General features: G+C 36.1%; 1 protein-coding gene across 1 annotated transcript; it reads left to right on the forward strand.

Annotated features, from left to right (window-relative positions):
• Positions 1–1,820: 1,820 nt before the first annotated feature.
• On the forward strand, positions 1,821–5,184 carry LOC131147887 (large ribosomal subunit protein eL31). The gene is made up of 2 exons (XM_058097526.1): positions 1,821–2,023; positions 4,749–5,184. Exons 1-2 carry the CDS (start codon positions 1,938–1,940, stop codon positions 5,026–5,028), a joined length of 366 nt encoding a protein of 121 aa, XP_057953509.1. The 5' UTR covers positions 1,821–1,937; the 3' UTR covers positions 5,029–5,184.
• Positions 5,185–21,291: the final 16,107 nt, after the last annotated feature.

Consider the following 21,291-nt stretch of genomic DNA (forward strand, 5'->3'; position numbering starts at 1 on the left):
TTCGTGAAAGGTGTGGTCCCCTAAGGTCAATCTATGTCATTTTTTAGGTTAGCATTCATATCATGCATGTCATGTATTATTACAGACCAAAAAACTAAATTCATTACAAAATAAAATACATGTCTTCTTCTTTTGCTCTTCAATTTTCCAAGGAATAAGCCAAGAGTATGTGAGCTTTAATTTCTTCTGGCTTCCATTTCCCTTTGTCTTATGTGCCTGTCAAATTACAAACATGTTCAAACACTAAATTCATACATAAGATACATGTGCTTTGTCAGCATCAAAATAAGAATCAAATTAAAAAAGTAAACAACATTTGAAATGATTATGTCTGAACACTCTACTAAGTCACTAGGATGAATGTAATATTACTTTGATAATATACATACACATAAATAATATATATATATATATATATATATATATATAGATATAATGTAATACAACAATATCGACTCAATTATTGTTTCAATTGATCGAAATTTTGACTTTATAGGGGCAGTCACGGGTCTAGAATATAAAATTATATTTTAAATATTTTAAATTATTAAAAAAAATATTAATACTATGTTTGGCGAAACTTTAGATTTGGGTTTGCATTGAATTTGAATAAGATATAATATAAAATTGAATTGAAATTGATCCAAATTCACTCAAATTCAAATTTAAGAGTGCACAATTTATGTTCCATACACACCTTTAAATGTACATGCACAATGACTAGACATAAACATTACTCCAAAGCCAAGTTGATATCTTATGTGCATACTTTATTGGTAAAGATTATATATATATATATATATATATATATATATATATATACTTATTTACTCTATTTTATGTAAATTATTTGGGGGCACAATCTACACATAAAACAAAATTTTTAGTCTAAATGGGCGTCATAAGTTAGTGACAAATTTTATTCATAATGCATAATTTGGTTGGTAAGAATTGTAGAGGGAGCAGCCACCAAAAGGTCCGGTAGTCCTTTGACATCCAAGTTTTCTCGAATCTCAATCATATGTTTTTTTTTTAAATATTCAAAAATGTTTTAAATATTTTTATTGGGCTTAGATCCCATGCAAGCAACTTGAGTTGTCATAAAATAAATATCAATTTAACCTTTCTTTTTTAATCATCCATAAATAAAATTGGCAGTGAATGATTTAAATTTCACATACTATTCTATTCCTACCTTTGAATAGTAGGATTACATTTGACTTGTGACATCAAATAACCATATATAAAGAACTACAAAAGGGGTTGTTAATTTCATGTAAATGACTATAAAATTTTGACGTTATGTCAACTAACATAAAATATAAGAAAAGAAATTCCCAAATTTCATGGTAAGAAAAACAACACTAATCATTTGCGTTATACGACAGTCTTTTTCTATTTTCTTTAGTAATGTAATTTATTCTCGCTTAATATTTATCTCATTCCTATCCTATTATATTTCACAAATCAAAATATAAAATTATTGTGGATCCTCATCAACTTGTTCTAATATATATAAATTTAATTTGTATATTAATTAAAAATAATTATATAATTATGATAGTTTGTAGATTTTTTTTTTTATAAAGCATCGTTCAAGTGATATGTTTACTAATATCTTTTATTAATTTACATTCTCTATTTTTAGTAATCAATTTGATATTCGATAATTATTTTTCTTATTTGTACCCAAAAAATGAGAAAAGGCCCAGTAATTTGGGCCCGGCCCAAAACTCCAAGCGGAGGCCACCTAAGGCCGGTTAATGGATCAAGCGAATCGCGACGCTAAGGGTATTTTCGTAGTTTGATAGAATGGGCAAGGGCTTTCATGTACCACGACTGAACCAATTTAGGGTTTGTGACTTTGGGCTGCTTCTTTTGCAAGGTAACAAGGTTTGTTTTGTCTGGGCAGAGGGAGCTTCGCCCGCTGCGCAACAATGGTGGAGAGATCGAATAAATCCAGAAAGGAGGAGGTGGTTACTAGAGAATACACTATCAATCTCCACAAACGCCTTCATGGATGGTAACATTTTCTCTTCTCTTTGCTCTCTCTCTCTCTCTCTCTCTCTCTCTCTCTCTCTCTCTCTCTCTCTCTCTCTCTCTCTCTCTCTCGCTGTGATGGTGTTGATCTGTGTTTATATTATTTGAAATTCTGTAAAATTCGTGTCTTGCCAATCTTTTAGCTCCTGTTGTAGTTATTCAATCGATTGTTATTATTGTAGGATTAAAAAGTTCATTATTTTTCTCCCATTTTCTTAGAGTATGCTCTGTTCAAATAATTTGGATTCGTCTGGAGTTTCATGATCTGATTGAGCTGAAATCATTTGTAGGTTGCATGGGCAAATTTTGGTTTTTCATTTTCGTGACGTGATTCGGCGTGTGTGGATTTTTGTGATTGTGGATTGCTGTGTCTCGTTCTGTAGATTTGACATTATGTCTAAACATTGAGAATTTAAAAACCAGAATATGGGTTTAACACAGTGATTTGAAAGGCTTAATTTGGTGTATATATGCTTCAAAAGAGCAGCTACTTCAAGTGGTGAGTTGAACGTCCTCTTGTTTGGAGAAAAAAGATTATTGTTGGAGCCCATTATAGTTCAGCTAGCATCCCAAATTTGATCAGAAAAGTAATTAAGTGGGTGCTTGATAAAATTTAGCATAAGTGTTGAATGTTGAATGCAATTTTGAATCTTTGAAGGGTTCTGGATAATTGGAACTTGTTTCTGAATTTTAATTCTGAATTTTTTTAGTTGATCGTTAACTAAGCGTGGGGTATGTATGTAAAATAAATAAGAAGTTTTTGATGGAGTATTGTGAAATTTATATATTTTTATTTAGAATAAAAAATGTCCACTCTTGCCTCTGATTAAACCTCTTAATGAACAGTTATAGAAAGATCTCGTATTTTATAAGAGGTAATTCAGCACCAATTACAAGGTTCTCTAAAATTTAAACGAGACTGATTCGTTGAATTTTAGAAGATTAAAAACCCAACCTCTGTTTAGAGGCAGTTAAGTGCAAACCAACCTAAGGGATAGTTGTATTCAAATGAATCAATTGTTAAATTCTCAGATCTTTTTATATGAATGTATCATGAAATGAATCAGTTTTTGTATTAATTTTGCTTTTATTAGTAATTTGGCCACTGTCATAGTTAAGCCTTTGTAAAACATGTTTTATTTCATGAAAAGATGATTCTATAACTTGTACGGCTTAATGAGGATTAACATCATGGTTATGATCAATGTCTTAAGAGGCTCAATTGAGATTCGCTTCACAAGGCACTCCCAAAATGCCATAAGCCATAGTGTAAAACACCAAATCCCACAAAGGCTAATGCATATACACTTACCCTGCATTTGAGAGCTTGGATTTCATGCCTCGAGTTTGCCTTTGTGTCGATTTGAACGAAGCGCAATGCAAAATTTTATTGAGTTTCATTTAAATCCACACACATTGAATCCAAGACCCAAAATTCATGCTCCCAAACAGTCTTTGAGGCTTAAGAATTTGTACAAAAAGGATTTTTTTGCAGCTTTTTAGTTCTGGCTCATGAATTTTGGATGCATGACTCAAATTAGATTTGGCTTGAAAATTTCCACCACCTGCTGTATATAAAATGGATTTCTAATGGGAGTTGAATCTCTAGAACTTCTGAATCTCAATCTTTCCAAAATAATTGAGAATTGCATGGATCTTGAATCATGATGATAATTTAAATTTTGTAATGTTAAAACTATGTTTTGTCATTGTTTACATAATAAATTTGTTAAGGCTTGATATACATTGTCGGCCCATAACCCAATAACTTAAGATTTTACGTAAATTATTAATCTAACATGGTATTAGAGTCATGTTGTTCAAAAACTGTCCAATTCTCCTGTAAAGGGTATTATTTATCATTTGTTTCTTTCCAAGTGGTATATACTGCACAAAAAAAGAGGGGGTGTTGAAGCTTGATATACTCAATTTATAATCTAACAGAATTCAAGTTAGTGTTCTTAGAATAGCTAATAATTAATTTACAAATTTTTTTTGGTTTTTTTAATAACTTTATTTTTAAATATTTGCAAAAAAAATAAATTTTCAAAAAGGCTTACGCGGTTATGCCTCACATCCTAAGGGTTTAAACATCTCATCTTATGCCTTCATCTTACAGAACAATGGTTAAAATCCAAAATATAAAGGGCCTGTGGGTTTCAGCCGCTGTATGATGCTCAACTTGTTCCTATCTATTTCAATTGGATTTGTTACTAATCTTACAGTCATCTAAATAGCTGCTGCTGACAATTTGTACCATTTTTTTTTTTTTTGAATTTAAATTTTTGAGTGATAGATCATGTAGATCAATTGGCATGGCTGAATAGGATATGTGCTCAACAAGTCATATTTTAGCCACATTCTCTTTGTCTTTATTTACTTATTGTACTTTCTTTTACATTTTTGAATTTGATCATAAAGCTATTCTAGTGCTTCTCATTACAAGTTCAACATGTGTGCACCTGTACATTTTTGCACATCCTTAAGAAGCCCAGAACATTTTGCATCTTAACTTTGGGAGGGATACTGCAGTCCCTGCACCGCTGCTGTCGTCTCCCACACCCTTATTTTCCTCTTTGATTTATGTCGCCCTAACCTCACAAAGAGAGGAGCCATGTGGCCCAGGCATGCCTTTTTTTTATTTTTTCCCACCAAGCTATCTACTAAAATATTCTTATTTTTGATGGTGTGGTGGTTTCTATTTACAGCACATTCAAAAAGAAGGCTCCCAAGGCCATAAAGGAAATCAGAAAGTTTGCCCAAACAGCGATGGGAACAACTGATGTTAGAGTGGATGTAAAGCTGAATAAGCTTATTTGGAGCCATGGAATCCGAAGTGTTCCGAGGAGGGTTCGTGTACGCATTGCTCGGAAGAGAAATGACGATGAGGATGCAAAGGAGGAGCTTTACTCACTCATCATGGTTGCTGAGGTCCCACCGGAGGGACTGAAAGGATTGGGCACTAAGGTCATTGATGAAGAAGATTGAGACAACTTCCATGAGTAGGCATGTTTTTGGTGACTTCATTTATTTTTAGGCAATGTTTGTTGATGTTCCCAGCTTGATCAAGGAACTTAAAAGTCAAAACTGCCTACTTTGATTGTAGCTTCTATTGGCATTTAATCAGATTTTTGTGATTGATCATTGTTTGGCTACATTGTCATCTGAGCTTTGGATTGTTGTAGCATTGATAATGTGGCATGTTTTTTTTTTTTTCATGCATATAATTTAGCGTTATTTATGATTAAAAGTTGTCTACTTTGTTGAGAACCTAGCAGCTGTGTTTGCATCTTTTACGGGTCTAAACACGAAAGTATTCTTCTACCATTTTATTGTTTGGAATTAGTTTGGAGGCTCGATCGCAAAACTTACACCAAGGGAATAACTCATTCTCTTGGAACTACTAATGTATTAACCTAGCTTATTTTTGGAAGAGAATGTAGTCTTCACAATTTTCTTGCTTTTTTTTTTTTTTTGTTTTAACCTCGGCCCGTTTCACGCATGCCCTAATGTTCTTATATATGGATTAATACTAAATATTTTCTATAGAATATCTTTCACTTCCTCCTATATGGCTTTATTTTCATATAAAAACCTAATGACTCAAATATTGAACCCAAGAAAATAAAATAAAATTAATTTTAAAGAACTTATTGCATTATGATATTTAATCGATTTAAACCGTTGTATAAAAAATTTGCATATAAAGGATGTTATCTCGCCTTCGGAAAACATCTTTCCTCATATCCAAACAACGAGCCATTTCACGGATTTTCATGGCCTCATCCTCTTCTTCACCACTAGATATCCTCTACCTTGGTGCCTCCACCCAGATACATTTCCCGCCAGAAATACCTCCAGAAACCACTGATGTCTCCAAAATCAAATTCTGTGCAAAACCCTTCTGTTACCACTATGCTCATCTGATAAATCATCACCAAACTTTCCCAGCATACCCATTCCTCAATCCTTACATCATCAAGCCATCATCCTTTAATACTCATGTATTATGGTATCTCTCTGTTTTGCAGGGTACATGTTGTATTCCTTTCACTTCAGGAGACATACGCTCATTTTGATGATCCAGTCAACCAGAAATCCCTGTTCTGGACTTTTCTCCAGCTGTTTAATCCTCTGTTCACATGGAGAAAGAAGTTGACTACTCTCATGGGTAATCACAACCTTTGGAAGATGGACCCAGCTGAAGCAGCCACAGTACACAGTATGTTCATATTACATAAACAGTATTTCTACAATCCAACCAGGAATCTCCTGTGGTCCCAGAATCAAGTCTACGAATGGGATACGTTTTACAACTTCTCCAACACTTGGCCCAGTTACAAGCCTTCACTGTTGAATCACCTCTGTGAAATGAACGACTTGAAGTTCTATTATGAACTCGTCAAAGCTATTCCAAATGAGATTTCAGCTCCCAAGCCACCTGACAAGGACCCTCCTAATCAGGATCCTATGGATACATATGAAGATTATCTCTGGAAACAGCCAACCTATCACCATCCAATCTACGGAGAGATCACGGGTGAAGATTACATCAACCTCAACCTCTCGCCATCTCACCGAAGTCCATAATGGTAGGCTACTTTATGTATTATTATCTCCTAAGTCTAATGGTGGGCCATCTTATGTCTGTGTGTATAATAAGCTTGTTTAAATAGTCAAAAGTTGTTGCATAATTAAAGGTGGTGGGTCACTTCCGCACAAATGTAGCCGCTCATGTGCTGTCACCTTTTAATTATGTCTGTTGTCAGTTGTTAGGTCGTCTCTATCAGTAGTCAGTCAACGCGACAAAAGTCTTCACCCACTTTGCTTTATGTCGTTGTCTACTTTATGTCTTTATCATGTTTACTTTATGTCCCTCTCAATGTTTGCTTAGCGTGTAAGCTTTGAGGTCTCAGACCTCTATATAAGGGACTGTCTTCCCTTTGTAAGGCAGAACTAGAACGGATCCAGAGCAGATCTAGTACGAAATAAACTACTCTTTGTGTTCTTCCATAGCCTTCTAAGTTTTCTTTTCCCCTAAAGACTATTTGTCCAAACGGCTTCTATCTCCCACTTCTATGAGCTTATAATATCTTTATGATATTATAAAGGATATCTTTACAGTGGATACCCGTAACCTACCGAGTCACGGTGCTGGCGCAAGGTAAACCTCTGGTTTAGCGAAACTGTAATGGGTTCCTTTGATTATCATAACTTGGCACTGAGTATGCTCTGTGCTTACCTCTAAGGAGGATCCTGCACATCAGAAAGGTTGTACGGTCCCCGAAGACCTCCTCTAGTAAAGCATTTGGTTGAAAGACCCGAGTTCTCCGTTTGAGTGGCTATGGGAAGGCCTGTGTTGGAGATGTAGTCCTAGATTGGTTGCTTTCCTTTGGAAGGTCTTGGGGCTCCCGACTCTCGTGTGATATTAACTCAAACTTTATGATCGCCTTTTATATGCTTCACGGAGAAGTCATATCTAGAAAACCAGTCTTTCAGTCTGAGAATCTGTGGATCAGGGAGAATCTTGTTTCGGAATTCAAGCATCTTTGGGAAAGATGAGTTCTCCATTTCAACTATGAAGTGCTTTGATCTGACGTAGAAGTCAAATTTTTGAATTCCATTTTTTACTGCAATAATTTCTTTGAACACAGTGTGGTAGTGCTTTTAAGAATCCTTGAATTCTCCACTGGCGTGTCCACAATAAGACCTTTTGTTATCCTTATCTTCAAGTAGTAAGGCACCCCAATATTGGTCACTTGCATTTGACTGGAGGATAAGATTTCCTGTGGATGGAATAGTTAGAGGCGGTGGATCCTTTGCAGCTTTTTTGAGATATTTAACAGCCTGTGTCTGGTCAGGGCCCCATGGGGGTGGTTTCTTTTTCAACAACTGTGACAGGGCACTGGTGAATTGACTTGCACGCGGGATAAAGTTTTTGATATAATTAATGATGCCAAGAAATTGCTGTATTTCTTTGATAGAAAGATTATCATCAGGAAATTGTAATAACTGTTCAGGAAGATGTGGACCTGGACAGATGGTTCCATGGGATATTTTCATTCCCATAAAATCAATTTTCTGTTGTCCAATCATGCTTTTCTTCTCTGATAGCATTATCTCGTACTATGATGCCAGCTGGTGAAAATGATCAAGAAGGTGATGATGGTTTGCAAGACTTTTTGAGAATAATAATATATCATCAATATAAATCAGGGTACTGTGCAGGATAGGATTGAAAATCCTAGTCATCGCCTTTTGAAACAGTGATGGCGCAATCTTTAAGCCGAAGGGCAAAACAGTCCATTGGAACTGTTCATTTGGAATACAGAAAGCTGTCTTGAATCTATCATCTGGATGAATCCCGAGTTGCCAAAAAGCACCTTTCAGATCAAACTTTGAAAATATTTCAGCCTCAGCAAGATGGATGAATTGTGTTCTGGCTTTTGGAATAGGGAATTTATCATTCCTAATGAACACATTCAATGGCTTGTAATCAATGACCAATCTATTTTTTCCTCTAATTTTCTCTAATCTTTTCTCAACATAAAATGTTTGACATGCCTAAGAGGAATTGGTTGGTTCAATTAGACCTTGCTTTAATAAAGAATAACATTCTTCTCTGGCTAGCTTGAGGTCTAATGGAGTCATTCCCGGATGGGTAGCCTTGGTCAAGCTAACATCTTCATTAAGCTTGAAGGGAATGTGAATGAAAAAATCTGGGTTTTTCCAGTGGATGATCATGAATGAACTGGTCATGACCTTCTACACATAACTTAAGGAGTTTGTTTTGAATAGGCTGGAAATCTGGAGGAGAATACGAAAGAGAATAGATCTTGTTTGTCTGGATAAAAGGCTTGAATTCTCTTTTGTACTTAATTTCAGTGGGAAGAATCCTCAAGGATTTCGAAAGACAATAAACATCCCAACCTAATAAAACATCTTTCTGAGGAAGTGGACTGCTGATGACATGAGTCCAAATGATGCAATTAGGAAGGAGTTTAATCCCAATTTTCTTTTTGGAAATCAAAGCGGTAGTAAAAATTTGATCATTTGTAGCTCTAAAGAATTGAGTCTGGGAAGACCAACAATCTGATGGTAGAACTTTTGGATTAACCATGGTCTTATGGGATCCCGTATCAATGAATGCAACAGCAAGAATGGGTTTACCATATTTTTCAAGGAGGAGCTGAATTTGAACATGAGGACTTATCTGAGAATCTTGAGAAAAGAGAATAGGTTGAATCTGGAAAGTTTCATCTGAATGATAATCATCTTCTAAAGCAGAATTTTCTGAATCAGTAAGAACGAGAATAGTTTCTTCAGTCATCTCTTCTTGTTCTGAAAGAACAGATTCAGCATCTGCATCGAGTTCTTCATTTTGTAACTATTGGGCAAGCTTTGCATATTTTGTCATGTTCATTGGGCATTGCCTTGCATAGTGGCCTTTCTTCTTGCAAATGAAACAGTGAGGAGATTTATCATGTCCTCGTCGAAACTTCTTTTTGAAGTATCTGAACTTTTTCCTTTTCCTGGGATCTTTTCTGAAATGCTTGTCAAAACCATAGTCTTTAAAATGCTTCTTCTTTTTAGGACTGCAGATGCAATCCTTTTCTTTGCATTTGATCTGCAAGTAAGGCTTCTTGCATTGCTTTGTGAACTTGTGATTCTGTTTCAACATTTTTTAGAACAGTTGATGGGTATCACATAATTTCTCAAGAGCAGAGAGTGTCAGTTGATGAATTTCTCCTAATGAGATATCTATGAGTGGTCATGAGAGAGATGCAATCTTTCTCTGTAAATTTGGCTGGATGTCTTCTGGTAAAGAGTTAATGTAAACTTGTCGGAGATTATCATCATGAAATCCACCAAGAAGATAATATCTCCTGGACATCCTTTGATAGTGAAAATCAAGGTCTTTTCTTTTTAAGGAGCAACATCTCATTTCAAAATATTCTTGTCTAACTGCATTGGCATGAGTATCTGGATCTCCGACAAATTCTTGATAAAGTGTTCCCAAAGCATAGGAGGGAGTCTGGGATTTAATGAATGTCACTTGTCTGTATTCGCCAAGACTTTGAAACCAGTCTTTTAAAGTTCTAAATTTGAATGTGAATTCAACGAGAACTGTTTCTAAAGTATTCCCGGGCTTTGAAAGTTGAAGGTCAATCCATGCACTGAATTCACCAATTTGATCTCTCCATTTAGTTGGAGGTAGTCCATCAAAAGAGAACCAAGAACCATTGGTTGAATGATGAGGAACCGATTGAAGAGTAGTCGAAGTAGCTTCAAAAGGTTCTTCCACAATGGGAACAGTGGTGTCGGTTTCTTCATGAAATTCCTGGGTTCTGGATGATCCTGGATCAGTGGGAGATGCCATCATCATATTGGTGAGATCAATAATCTCTTGGTCTGAAAAGGAGGACAAAATTTCAGTGGAAACATAACTGTTATCATCAATGGGTATTTCAGGGACAAAGTCAGCAAGGAAAGATGGAGATTGATCAGGTGATACAAATGGACTTTTGAGTTTATGATCAACAGGCTCAGAGGGCAAAGGTTTTGCCGGGATTGGAGATCTTGGAGAAATAGGGGTTGATGGAATAAAAGAATGTCTCTTAAAAATCTCAGCAGTGGATTTGAAATGCTTGGAATAATTTGGCTGTTGGTAGGATGGAGTTGGTGGTGACTGAGGAATGAAAGAGTATGGTGGAGTATATGGAAAGGCTTTAGGAATATAGATAGGTGAGGGAATTGGACGATGATCTCGTTCTATTTGAGATAATTGATCTTTGAGCGTTCTGATTTCTGCTTCTTTATCATTAAACATAGATCCAAAATATCCTGCAGAAATAAATTGCCTAAATTCAGCATCAAGACAATCAATTCTTCTTTTGAGATCAGCGTACAAAGCTTCAATTCTGGAATCAAGGTGGCCAAATCGTTGGTCCATCTGAGTGCCATGATGTATGAGTTTATCGACCTTGTGATCAATGGCAGTCAACGTTGTATTCTGTGATCTGGCATTTTGTGTTTGCCAATCAGAACTTGCTCAGCTTGTGAGGGAAGCTTTCTAAAGCCATATGGTTGGACTTCAGAGGATTGGACAAAGGGTCTGGTATGGAGGTTGGAGTCTGTATATGATCTTGGTTCCAAGGGAGGAAAATGTTTGTCATACGGAGAAGCTATGAAACAGGGAATTGGTTATGAATGGGGCATTTTAGAGATTGGAGTTTGGTAAGGTTCTCGGTCAGGTTCTTCTGGAGGAAGGAGTCCTTCTTCACAAAGAATTTCAAGAGCTCTGTCATAGATCCATAAGGGCTTAGGTTTTGGATCTGGACGCCGGATTCCTATCTAGGGGCTGCTTGGGTCATCAGGCTTTCTCTGAGGAGAAAAGGGTTTATAGGATGGCTTGGTTTCTCTCTATTGTGATTGGTGACAAGTGCAATCTGGATCGCACATCGAGGGATCAACATCCCAAATGTAATGTCCTTCAATTTTATCAGTGTAAGTTGGGGATCCGTCTGCTTCAACGTGGCTGACAGGAATGTCATCTTCAAAAGTTACAGGCTTTATCATCAAAGATTAGAACACCGGAGGAGTGCTGGATGATGCTGTATCTTTTGGGTTGAACACCGTATTTACCGTTCCATCTGGAAATTTCTAAAACTTGGGGTCTGAGAGATGGATGGGTGACGATTGCTGATGAAGTTGCTCATAGCTGGAAATCCACTCCAGAGGAATGAGCTGCTTTAATTCTTCTCTAGGGATCTATCGTGGAATCTGGAGAATAATGAGAACATCATCTTCTCTTTCAGCAGTGATCAGGATTGTATCTTCAGATTGTCCCGGAAGGAGAAGATCAACAGCATGATCTTGAAGTCTGTAGATGAGCTAATGGTGAAGAGTAGCCATGTAAGCTGAAGAAACTTGTGGAGCACTAGTAATCTGCAGTTGAACCTTTATGCAGTTCCTCAGATTTTTGTCTCTCAAAGGAATATTGAAGTTGGGGAAGAACGTGAGACAGACACTATCAGCTTGAAGAGTGGTAAGCGAAGTGTCAATTGCTGCATGCTCATACTGAGTGTATGTTGTGTTGAGAAGAGTGATTCTGGATGTTACTGGAAGTCCTTTACGGCCATGAAGCTTTAGAAGGAGTCTGACAGCACCAAAATGAAGATGTGTATAGTCTTCTCTGATCCATTGATTGATGAGATCTTGATCAAGCTCAAGATCAACATATTGTTCCTTGGAGGAGGCTGGAATGAGACACTTATCAAGGGCTGTAGTCTGAACGAACTCCTTGACTTGTGGTCTATTATGAGATATAACAAGAGTAAGGACTTGATTGGCTAGAGATCTTTTTTTTTCTGAAAATATTGTAGGGATTTACAAGTGGAAGAGAGGTTTCCTAAATCTGAGCAGAGTCAGGAATATAGAAGTATTCTACTAGGTTCGTAATTTTGGAAGAAGTTGTTTTCTTTATGGAGGGAGGGAGAGAAATGGAGGAAGAAAGCTGAGTAGGTGCAAGTGTAATTTCTGTATTTTGAGAATGAGAATCCATGGTTTGAAGTTTCCCCCTTTGACTATTTGTACCTCGTTCTTCTAAAATTCACTTCTATGGTCTTAACTCGCCTGGACTCCAGGAAAGAACTTGGCTCTGATACCACACGAGAGTCGGTCCCCGAAAACCTCCTCTAGTAAAGCATTTGGTTGAAGGACCTGAGTTCTCCATTTGAGTGGCCATGGGAAGGCTTGTGTTGGAGATGTGGTCCTAGATATGTTGCTTTCCTTTGGAAGGTCTTGGGGCTCCCGACTCTCATGGATTACATTATTTTATTTTATTTTACACATGGATTACATTATTAATGCCCAATTACTTAGATTCCCCATATTCAAAATAGGAACCAGCTATTGGCATTTTAGTTCTTGGATTTTAAAGAGGACTACTCACATTTAACATTTATTCTTTCCTATATTATATGACGGAAATGTGAAAAAAAAAAGTCAAATTTATCATTTAATTGCAAAAATTAAGTTTAATTATAATCTCTTTTTAAAATATTTATACGCAATATGTTTCTCGTGAACTACCTTTTGTCAAATTAAATTTTTTATGGAGCTACTGACGTTTTTTTTCAGACTCAGTTATTTATGTTAACATTAATTATTAAATTTTGGCAAATTTACATTTGGTTTATAATGTAACAAATATGCACCTTGTTTCTATGTAAATAATATTTTGTTTTTGATCCGCAATCTCACCTCCTAGCGGCGACACCTCTTGTTAGCGTTCAAAAGTCATCATCTACTCATCATTGTTATCTAAAAGCTTGTATTTAATAGCTTGTAGTTTGGTTCGAGATTGGGAGATGTATTTTCCTCTCTCACATTTGGGTGTATAAAATTTAGACTTTAAATTTATATTTGTGTAAATTTTAGATAATGTGTAGAATAAAACTGCATTGATTTTTTTTTTTTTTTTTGGATTCACACAAATTTAAATTCAAGTATTGAAATTCATGCTTGAATTTTATGGACTAAAAGTAATTTTTCAAGTGAGATTGAGGCGATATATTTAATGCTATTTTTTTGTTTGGTTTTAGGAGGTCCTGAAATAGTCTCTAGGAGATTTTTTTAATACTTGAGCCAAAGAGATGTTAAACGTGCTTGCGTAACAATGATTAGAATGGTGAACTTTTTTTTAACTATGTTTTGTTTTTGTTTTTTTTTGTTTTGTTTTTTTTTGTTTTATGTTTTTGTTTTGTTTTTTTTTTTTTTTTTTTGAGCCTTTTTGGTTGTCTTCGTCATTTGACTAAGGTGGTAATATCTTCTTTAGGTAAGCATTTCCTAAGTATACAAGATTACCTCCTTTGGTTTTTTTTACCACACCTCTTTCTGTTGAATAAATTAATAGTAGCAAATGTGTTTTATTAGTTAGCATGATATTAGTGGTGCCTAGAAGTTGTTTAACATGATGTTAGTGGTGCTTAGGAGTTATTTAGCATGATGTTAGTGGCGCATATTTTTGTACTTGTAACCGTTTGTTTTTAGCATATATAATAGTCATTTCATTATCAATGAAGTAGTAGAGTTTTCAATCCAACTTTGTTTTCCCTTTTTTTTTAAATTTATCGTCTTCTTCTTCCATTTTACATCAGTGGTATCAAAGCCAAGTTAGAGTTCTACAATGGCTTCTGAAACCTTTGTGTAGCCAGCCATTTCACGTTTTGATGGTCACTATGACCATTGGATTGGAGCATGCTCATGGAAAATTTTTTGAGGTCCAAAGAATATTGGACAGTTGTTGTTTTTGGAGTAGCAGAACCAGCAATAGGTGTTGTGCTGACAGATGCACAGAAGGTGGAGCTTGCAGGACAAAAGTTGAAGAATCTCAAAGCAAAGAATTATCTCTTCCAGGCAATTGATCGATCCATCCTGGAAACCATTCTCTGTAAAGAAACTTCCAAGCAGATGTGGGACTCTATGAAGAAGAAGTATGAGGGGACAACAAAGGCAAAGAGGGCATAGCTACAAGCACTTCGAGGCAATTTCGAAACTTTACACATGAAATCTAGAGAATCGGTGACAGATTACTTCTCCAGGACGATGGCAATCGCAAATAAGATGAGAATCCATGACAACCAAATAACAGATGTCACTATCATTGAGAAGATTCTTCGTTCGATGACAACAAAATTCAACTATGTTGTTTGTTCGATTGAAGAATCTAAAGACACTGACAACATGTCCATTGATGAATTGTAGAGTTCTTTGTTGGTTCATGAGCAGAAAATGAATCGGTAAGACAAGGAGGAGCAAACGTTACAAGCTTCGGCATCAAAAGGAGGAGGTCATAGACGAGGAAGAGGAAGAGGCAGAGGTGCCAATGATGGTAGACACTCAAATCATAAATTTGAAGATTCTAATTCTCAAGGGAAAGGAAAGGTCATGACAACAACAACAATCATTTAACGCCTTCCAAGTTAAATTCAACGGACAAATCAAGAATTGAATGCTACAGGTGTCACAAGTTTGGCCACTACAAGTCAGAGTGTCGTACTAATCTAAGGAGAGATGGTGGAAAGCAGTCCAATTTTGCTCAGAAGGAAGAAGAAGTGTCTTTGTTGATGGCTTGTCACATGAAGGAGGAAACCCACAAGAAATTCTTGTGGTACTTAGACACTGGCTACAACAACCATATGAGTGGAGAGAAATCTGTATTCTCTGAATTGGATGAAGCTTTTCGTGATGTTGTGAAGTTTGGTGATGGCTCTACAGTCTCTATTATGGGAAAGAGAAAGATAGCAATTCAAACCAACAAAAATTCTATTCAAACTATTTCTAACATTCTCTTTGTTCAAGATTTGAGAACAAACTTACTCAGTGTTGGTCAGCTGCAAGAAAAGGGATATGGAATCTTTATAAAAAATGGAGTCTGCATAATTGAAGATGAGAAGTTGGGCTTGATAGCTCAAGTCAACATGACAATCAACCGAATGTTTCCATTGTATCTCCATGACACAGCTCACTCATGTCTTTCTGCAAGATTGGGAAAGAAGGAATGGCTATGGCATTTTCGTTATGGGCATCTTAGCTTTGGTGGGTTAAAGACTTTACAATAGAAGAATATGGTGACGGGTCTTCCTCAAATTACAACTCCTTCTGAAGTTTGTGAAAATGTGTTGTTAGCAAACAACACTGTAATCAATTCCCACAAGGGAAATCATGGAGGGCGAAGGCTGCACTAGAGTTTGTTCATTCCGACATTTGCGGGCCAATAACTCCATGCTCTAATGAAGGTAAGAGATATATACTTATTTTCATTGATGATTTTAGTCGTAAAAGTAGTGTTTATTTTTTACAAGAGAAGTCTGAAGCCTTTTTAGCCTTTAAAACCTATAAAGTGCTGGTTGAGAAAGAAGTTGACAGTCCCATAAAAATTCTTTGCATAGATCGTGGTGGAGAATATAACTCACATGGATTTGCAAGTTTCTGTGAGACTCATGGAATCAAGAGGCAGTTTACAGCAGCTTATATGCCCCAACAAAATGGCGTTTGTGAAAGGAAGAATTGTACTATTCTAAATATGGTGCGAAGTCTTTTAATAAGGAGTTGTATTCCAAAGAGCTTCTGGCCTAAAGTAGTTAACTGGAGCATTTATATATTGAATAGAAGTCTCACACTTGTTGTTCAAAATAAGACACTAAAGGAAGCATGGAGTGGACGGAAACCAGCTGTTGACTTTTTGAGTCTGATCCCTGTTTTGATGCTGACAAAGCACATGTTTCTTATGTATGTATTTAGCATGTGAACAATTCCATTAAATTAACACACACATAAGGAAATGATGATGGAAGCTTGCAGGACTTAAAGACTATACGATCAAGCGCATTCCATGAAGTCAGAAGAGCAAAAAGACGAAGAAGACGTTTATTTATGTAATTGCATTTAATTTTTTATATCTCTGATCTGTAATAATGCATGCATCTATATGATGTGTTTGAATGCTCAGAACAACCGTAGATAAACCCTAGAGACTAGCACATCTCATCAAAAACCTTTTTTTCTAAAAAGACTAAAATTATACAAAGTTTTTAGAATACCTTTAGGGTCAAAATCGAGGCTAAACAAAGGTCGACCGACGTCAGATTTTTTCGATCGACTCTCAAAGACCTTTGACTGGCCATGGGACATTATTATGCATGAAAATGTTCCCTATTGACTTAAAATTAATCATTATATGTATAAGAATAACATTATAAGTGGAATAGGACCGATATGCCCAAGGATGACATGTTCGGTCGACCGAACTCAGTTACACTGAGATCTTCAATCGACCGAACCCCCACCGGGTCAAAATGTTGACCGCTCGGTGGTCAACCGATCAGAAGTATATAGGCAAGATCTGATCGACCGAACTTCCCTGGGTCAACATGTTGACCTCCCGGTCAACCAACTAGAATTATATGGGCAATGCCCTGGTCGACTAAACCCCCATGTGGGAATTGCCAACCGCTCGGTCGACCGAACCTCGTACTTCAAATTGACCCGTCGACCAAACTGCGTGGGTTTGGAAATCGCCTCAAGTCTGGTCGACCGAACCTATAGTTCAAAAATTCCCTGGTCAATTGAACTTGGCTCCACGGTCGACCGAACCACAAAAGTGGTTGACCGGAGCTCTCGAGTTGGAATTTTTAAAAGTGTTAAAACATCATTAAAATTTAATTAATCTTTTCCAAAATACCGAGCGTGTCCCCAACGGTCAAAATTTTCATAAAATCTATAAATACCCCCTCATAACTCTAGATTAGCAACTTTGATTAACTCAAATCTTCTCTCTAATCCATTGTTAATCAAAGTTCCTCCAAAATGTTTTTTATTGTTTAAATCATTCTTTTGGGGCAAAATATTTTGAACAAATCTCTCCAATTCTCTTTCACTTGTTTTATCTCAAAATCATTTTTAAAGAGAGTATTTTATTTTGGACATTTTATTTGTATTTACATGCATATACTCTCACTTATTATTTATCTTTTGAAAATCAATTTTTGAGAGTATTGCTTGCATTTCTCCCGGTTATTTAGTTGATAAATATTTTGGGAGAAATTATTTACAGCACAAATATTTTATTGAGTTTAAATTCCTAGATTCTCCAAATATTCTTTATTTGCAAAAATATTTATAGGACAACATAATACTCATATTTTTATACATATATTTGTGCATTGATTATTTAGAAAACACACCCTTTACTCTACTGAACTCAAATCATATCATAAGAGAGTGCATACATTTTAGAGCTTTATTGTGTACATTTCTGCTTGTATTACAGAAGCATTATTATATGTACAAAAATATTTTATTGTATGGTTGAGTTAATCCCGTTAATTGAATTGGGGAGTCTCAGCCCCATAAGTGAGACCGGTTTGGTTCAACTCGAAAATTGAACTGGGATTTTCCTCACCCTGTAAGGAGAGGATGTAAAAGGCTTCTACTTCGCCCGGTTAAGTGAGCAGGTATAGTGGAATCCTTGGGGGGGTATGCCCAAGACGGATACGTAGGCTAGTTTGGCCGAACCTCGATAACAAATCTGGTGTCGCTCTCTTTATCTTATTTAAATTCATGCACTTTAATTTCAACATATGTATGAATGTTTATTTAATGTCAAAATTATTTGCATACACACATTTGATTCAAATAAGATACTGCACACGTGTATGTTTGCTTTTATTGTTAAACTCATTTTACATACACGCATATATGTTGAATGAGATGTGAACTGTGGTGAATCGACGAAATATTTTAAATTAGCCGAAAAGTTTTAAATGTCCAATTCACCCCCTCTTGGGATCACACCAATTCCAACACCAGCTATGTTGATCACTTTAGAATTTTTGGGTGTGTTGCATATGCCCATATTCCAAATCAGAATAGGAAGAAACAGGATGACAAGGGAGAAAAATGTATTTTTCTTAGTGTTAGTGATTAGTGAAAAGCTTACAATACTACCACTAAGAAAATACTTATCAGTCGAGACGTTGTTTTTGATGAATATCAAATCTGGGAATGGAGCAAAAATGTAGTTGGAGAGCCAATTCCAACTAGTTTTGATGGAGAAGACGGTGATGAAGCAAACCAACCGCAGAAACACCTTGCTCCAGAAACTGATGCATTTGAGAATCCTCAAAATGAAACTCCTGCAGCCTCTGAAGTCACTCCAATAACACTAGAAGCAGCAACTGAATCACGTTCTCATCATCTTCGAAGGAGGCCAGCATGGATGTCAGATTATAAGGTAATTGGAATTGATCAATCTGAAGGCCAGATCACTGATTTTGCTCTATTTTCATATCGTGATCCTATAGTGTTTGAAAGTACTGTCAAAGAATCAAAATGGCGGAAGGCTATGGATGCTGAAATTGTAGCCATCGAAAAGAATGACACTTGGGAGTTATCTGATCTTCCAGAAGGGTCAAAACAATTGACATGAAGTGGGTTTACAAGACAAAGCTGGAGGAGAATGGTGAAGTCGACAAGTGCAAGGCACGCTTGGTGGCCAAGGGCTATAAGTAAAAGTGCGGTGTTGATTATAAAGGAGTCTTTGCTCCAGCTGTAACACATAACACAATCAGATTGGTCATTGCATTAGCAGCTCAGAACTCATGGCCTATCTTTCAGCTGGCCGTGAAGTTGGTGTTCCTGCATGGAGATTTAAAGGAATTGATGTGGTTATGTGAAATCTAGAAATGAGCATAAAGTGTATAAACTAAAGAAGACTCTATATGAATTAAAACAAGTTCCACAGGCTTGGTATAATTGTATAGAAACTTATTTTTTGAAGGAATGATTTCAAAAATGTCCTTATGAACATACACTTTTCATAAAAGTTAAGGATGGAGGGAAAATGCTCATTGTTTGCTTATATGTAGATGATCTAATCTATAATGGAAGTAATACAACCATGTTTGAAAGCTTTAAGAAGACCATGATGGCTGAATTTGAAATGTTTGATCTTGGCATGATATATTACTTTCTTGGCATATGTTGCAGTCTTCTAGTGGCATTCTTATTTCTTAAAAGAAATATGTGGGAGAAATCTTGGACAGGTTTCAGACGAAGGATTGTAATCTTGTGAATACACCGTCTGAGTTTGGTTTGAAGCTAAACAAAGATGATGGAGGAAAGAAGGTTAACAGTACTCTTTACAAGCAGATTGTGGGGAGCTTAATGTATTTGACTGCAACAAGACCTAATATAATGCATATTGTAAGTGTCATTAGTAGATACATGGAGTGTCCAACAGAGATTCATCTTTTGGCTGCAAAAAGAATTCTTAGGTACTTGCAAGGTACTAAGGAGTTTGGGTTGTTCTTCAAAAAGGGAGAAAAGTTAGATTTGTTTGGCTTTATAGATAGTGCATATGCAGGACATTCTGATGATCGTAAAATCACATCTGGGTATGTTTTCATGTTAGGAACAGGAGCTATTTCATGGTCATCAAAGAAGCAACCAATCGTCACATTATCAACCACTAAAGTTGAATTTGTTGCAGCAACAACGGTGCTTGTCAAGCTATTTGGTTGAAGAAGATTCTTGAAGAACTATAGTTCAAAGACGATGGGCCTACTCTCATTTATTGTGACAATAGTTCAGCAATAAAGCTCTCAAAGAATCCTGTTCTACATGGTCGAAGCAAGCATATAGATATGAAGTATCATTTCTTGAGAGATCTCACAAATGATGGAGTTATTAATCTGATTTACTGCAAAAATGAAGACCAGATTGCTGATATTCTAACAAAGCCTCTCAAATTTCTATCATTTCAGTAGCTCAGGGAGTTACTTGGTGTTTGCAGTTCAAAGGATTTTATCTGAGGGATGACGCTTTAAAGTTTGAGTCTTATTAAACTGATGTTATGTATGGAACATCAGTGTAAAGGAGGGTTTGTTGAATAAATTAATGGCAGCAAATGTGTTTTATTAGTTAGCATGATGTTAGTGGTGCCTAGAAGTTGTTTAGCATGATGTTAGTGGTGTCTAGGAGTTGTTTAGCATGATGTTAGTGGTAGCATGATGTTAGTGGTGCCTAAGAGTCGTTTAGAATGATGTTAGTGGTAGCATGATGTTAGTGGTGCCTATTTTTGTGCTTGTAACTGTTTGTTTTTAGCCTATATAATCGTCATTTCCTTATCAATGAAGTAGTAGAGTTTTCAATCCAACTTTGTTTCCCCTTGTTTTTAAATTTATCGTTTTCTTCTTCCATTTTACATCACTTTCTTGACATTTCTCAAGATAATGTCCTTTGTTCTTTTGACTAAAGTCACTATATCTTTCTTGGGCATTTCTCAAGGTTGGTATAAACAAAATTTATCCTCAACTCCACATGAGCTTAATAACTAGTTAATATGGGGAGACTCCTGGTTTCCCTTTAGATCAAAGGGGCAAATATGAAGAGATGTAACTTGTTCATAATTATAAGGTGGCCTCTTATGAGCATTTTACATATGGAATCTAGCTTATAAAAAGGGGGGAAGGTAAGGTAAGATACACTCATCATTCATATATCAATGTTTAACATCTCCCTCTTTATCAAAGTATCAAGGACATCTTCCAAAGACCATTTTGGGACCTCCCAAGCTTCACTATTTTTCTTGTGATTCAACAAAAAAGTAGCCACGAGATAAAGGAAGAGGAAATTCTTTTTTGTGTCATTTTTAGACCATGTCAACCTCTTATATAATGGAACCCA

Source organism: Malania oleifera, chromosome 2 (genome assembly GCF_029873635.1).
Source record: "Malania oleifera isolate guangnan ecotype guangnan chromosome 2, ASM2987363v1, whole genome shotgun sequence".
Taxonomy (NCBI): Eukaryota; Viridiplantae; Streptophyta; class Magnoliopsida; order Santalales; family Ximeniaceae; genus Malania; species Malania oleifera.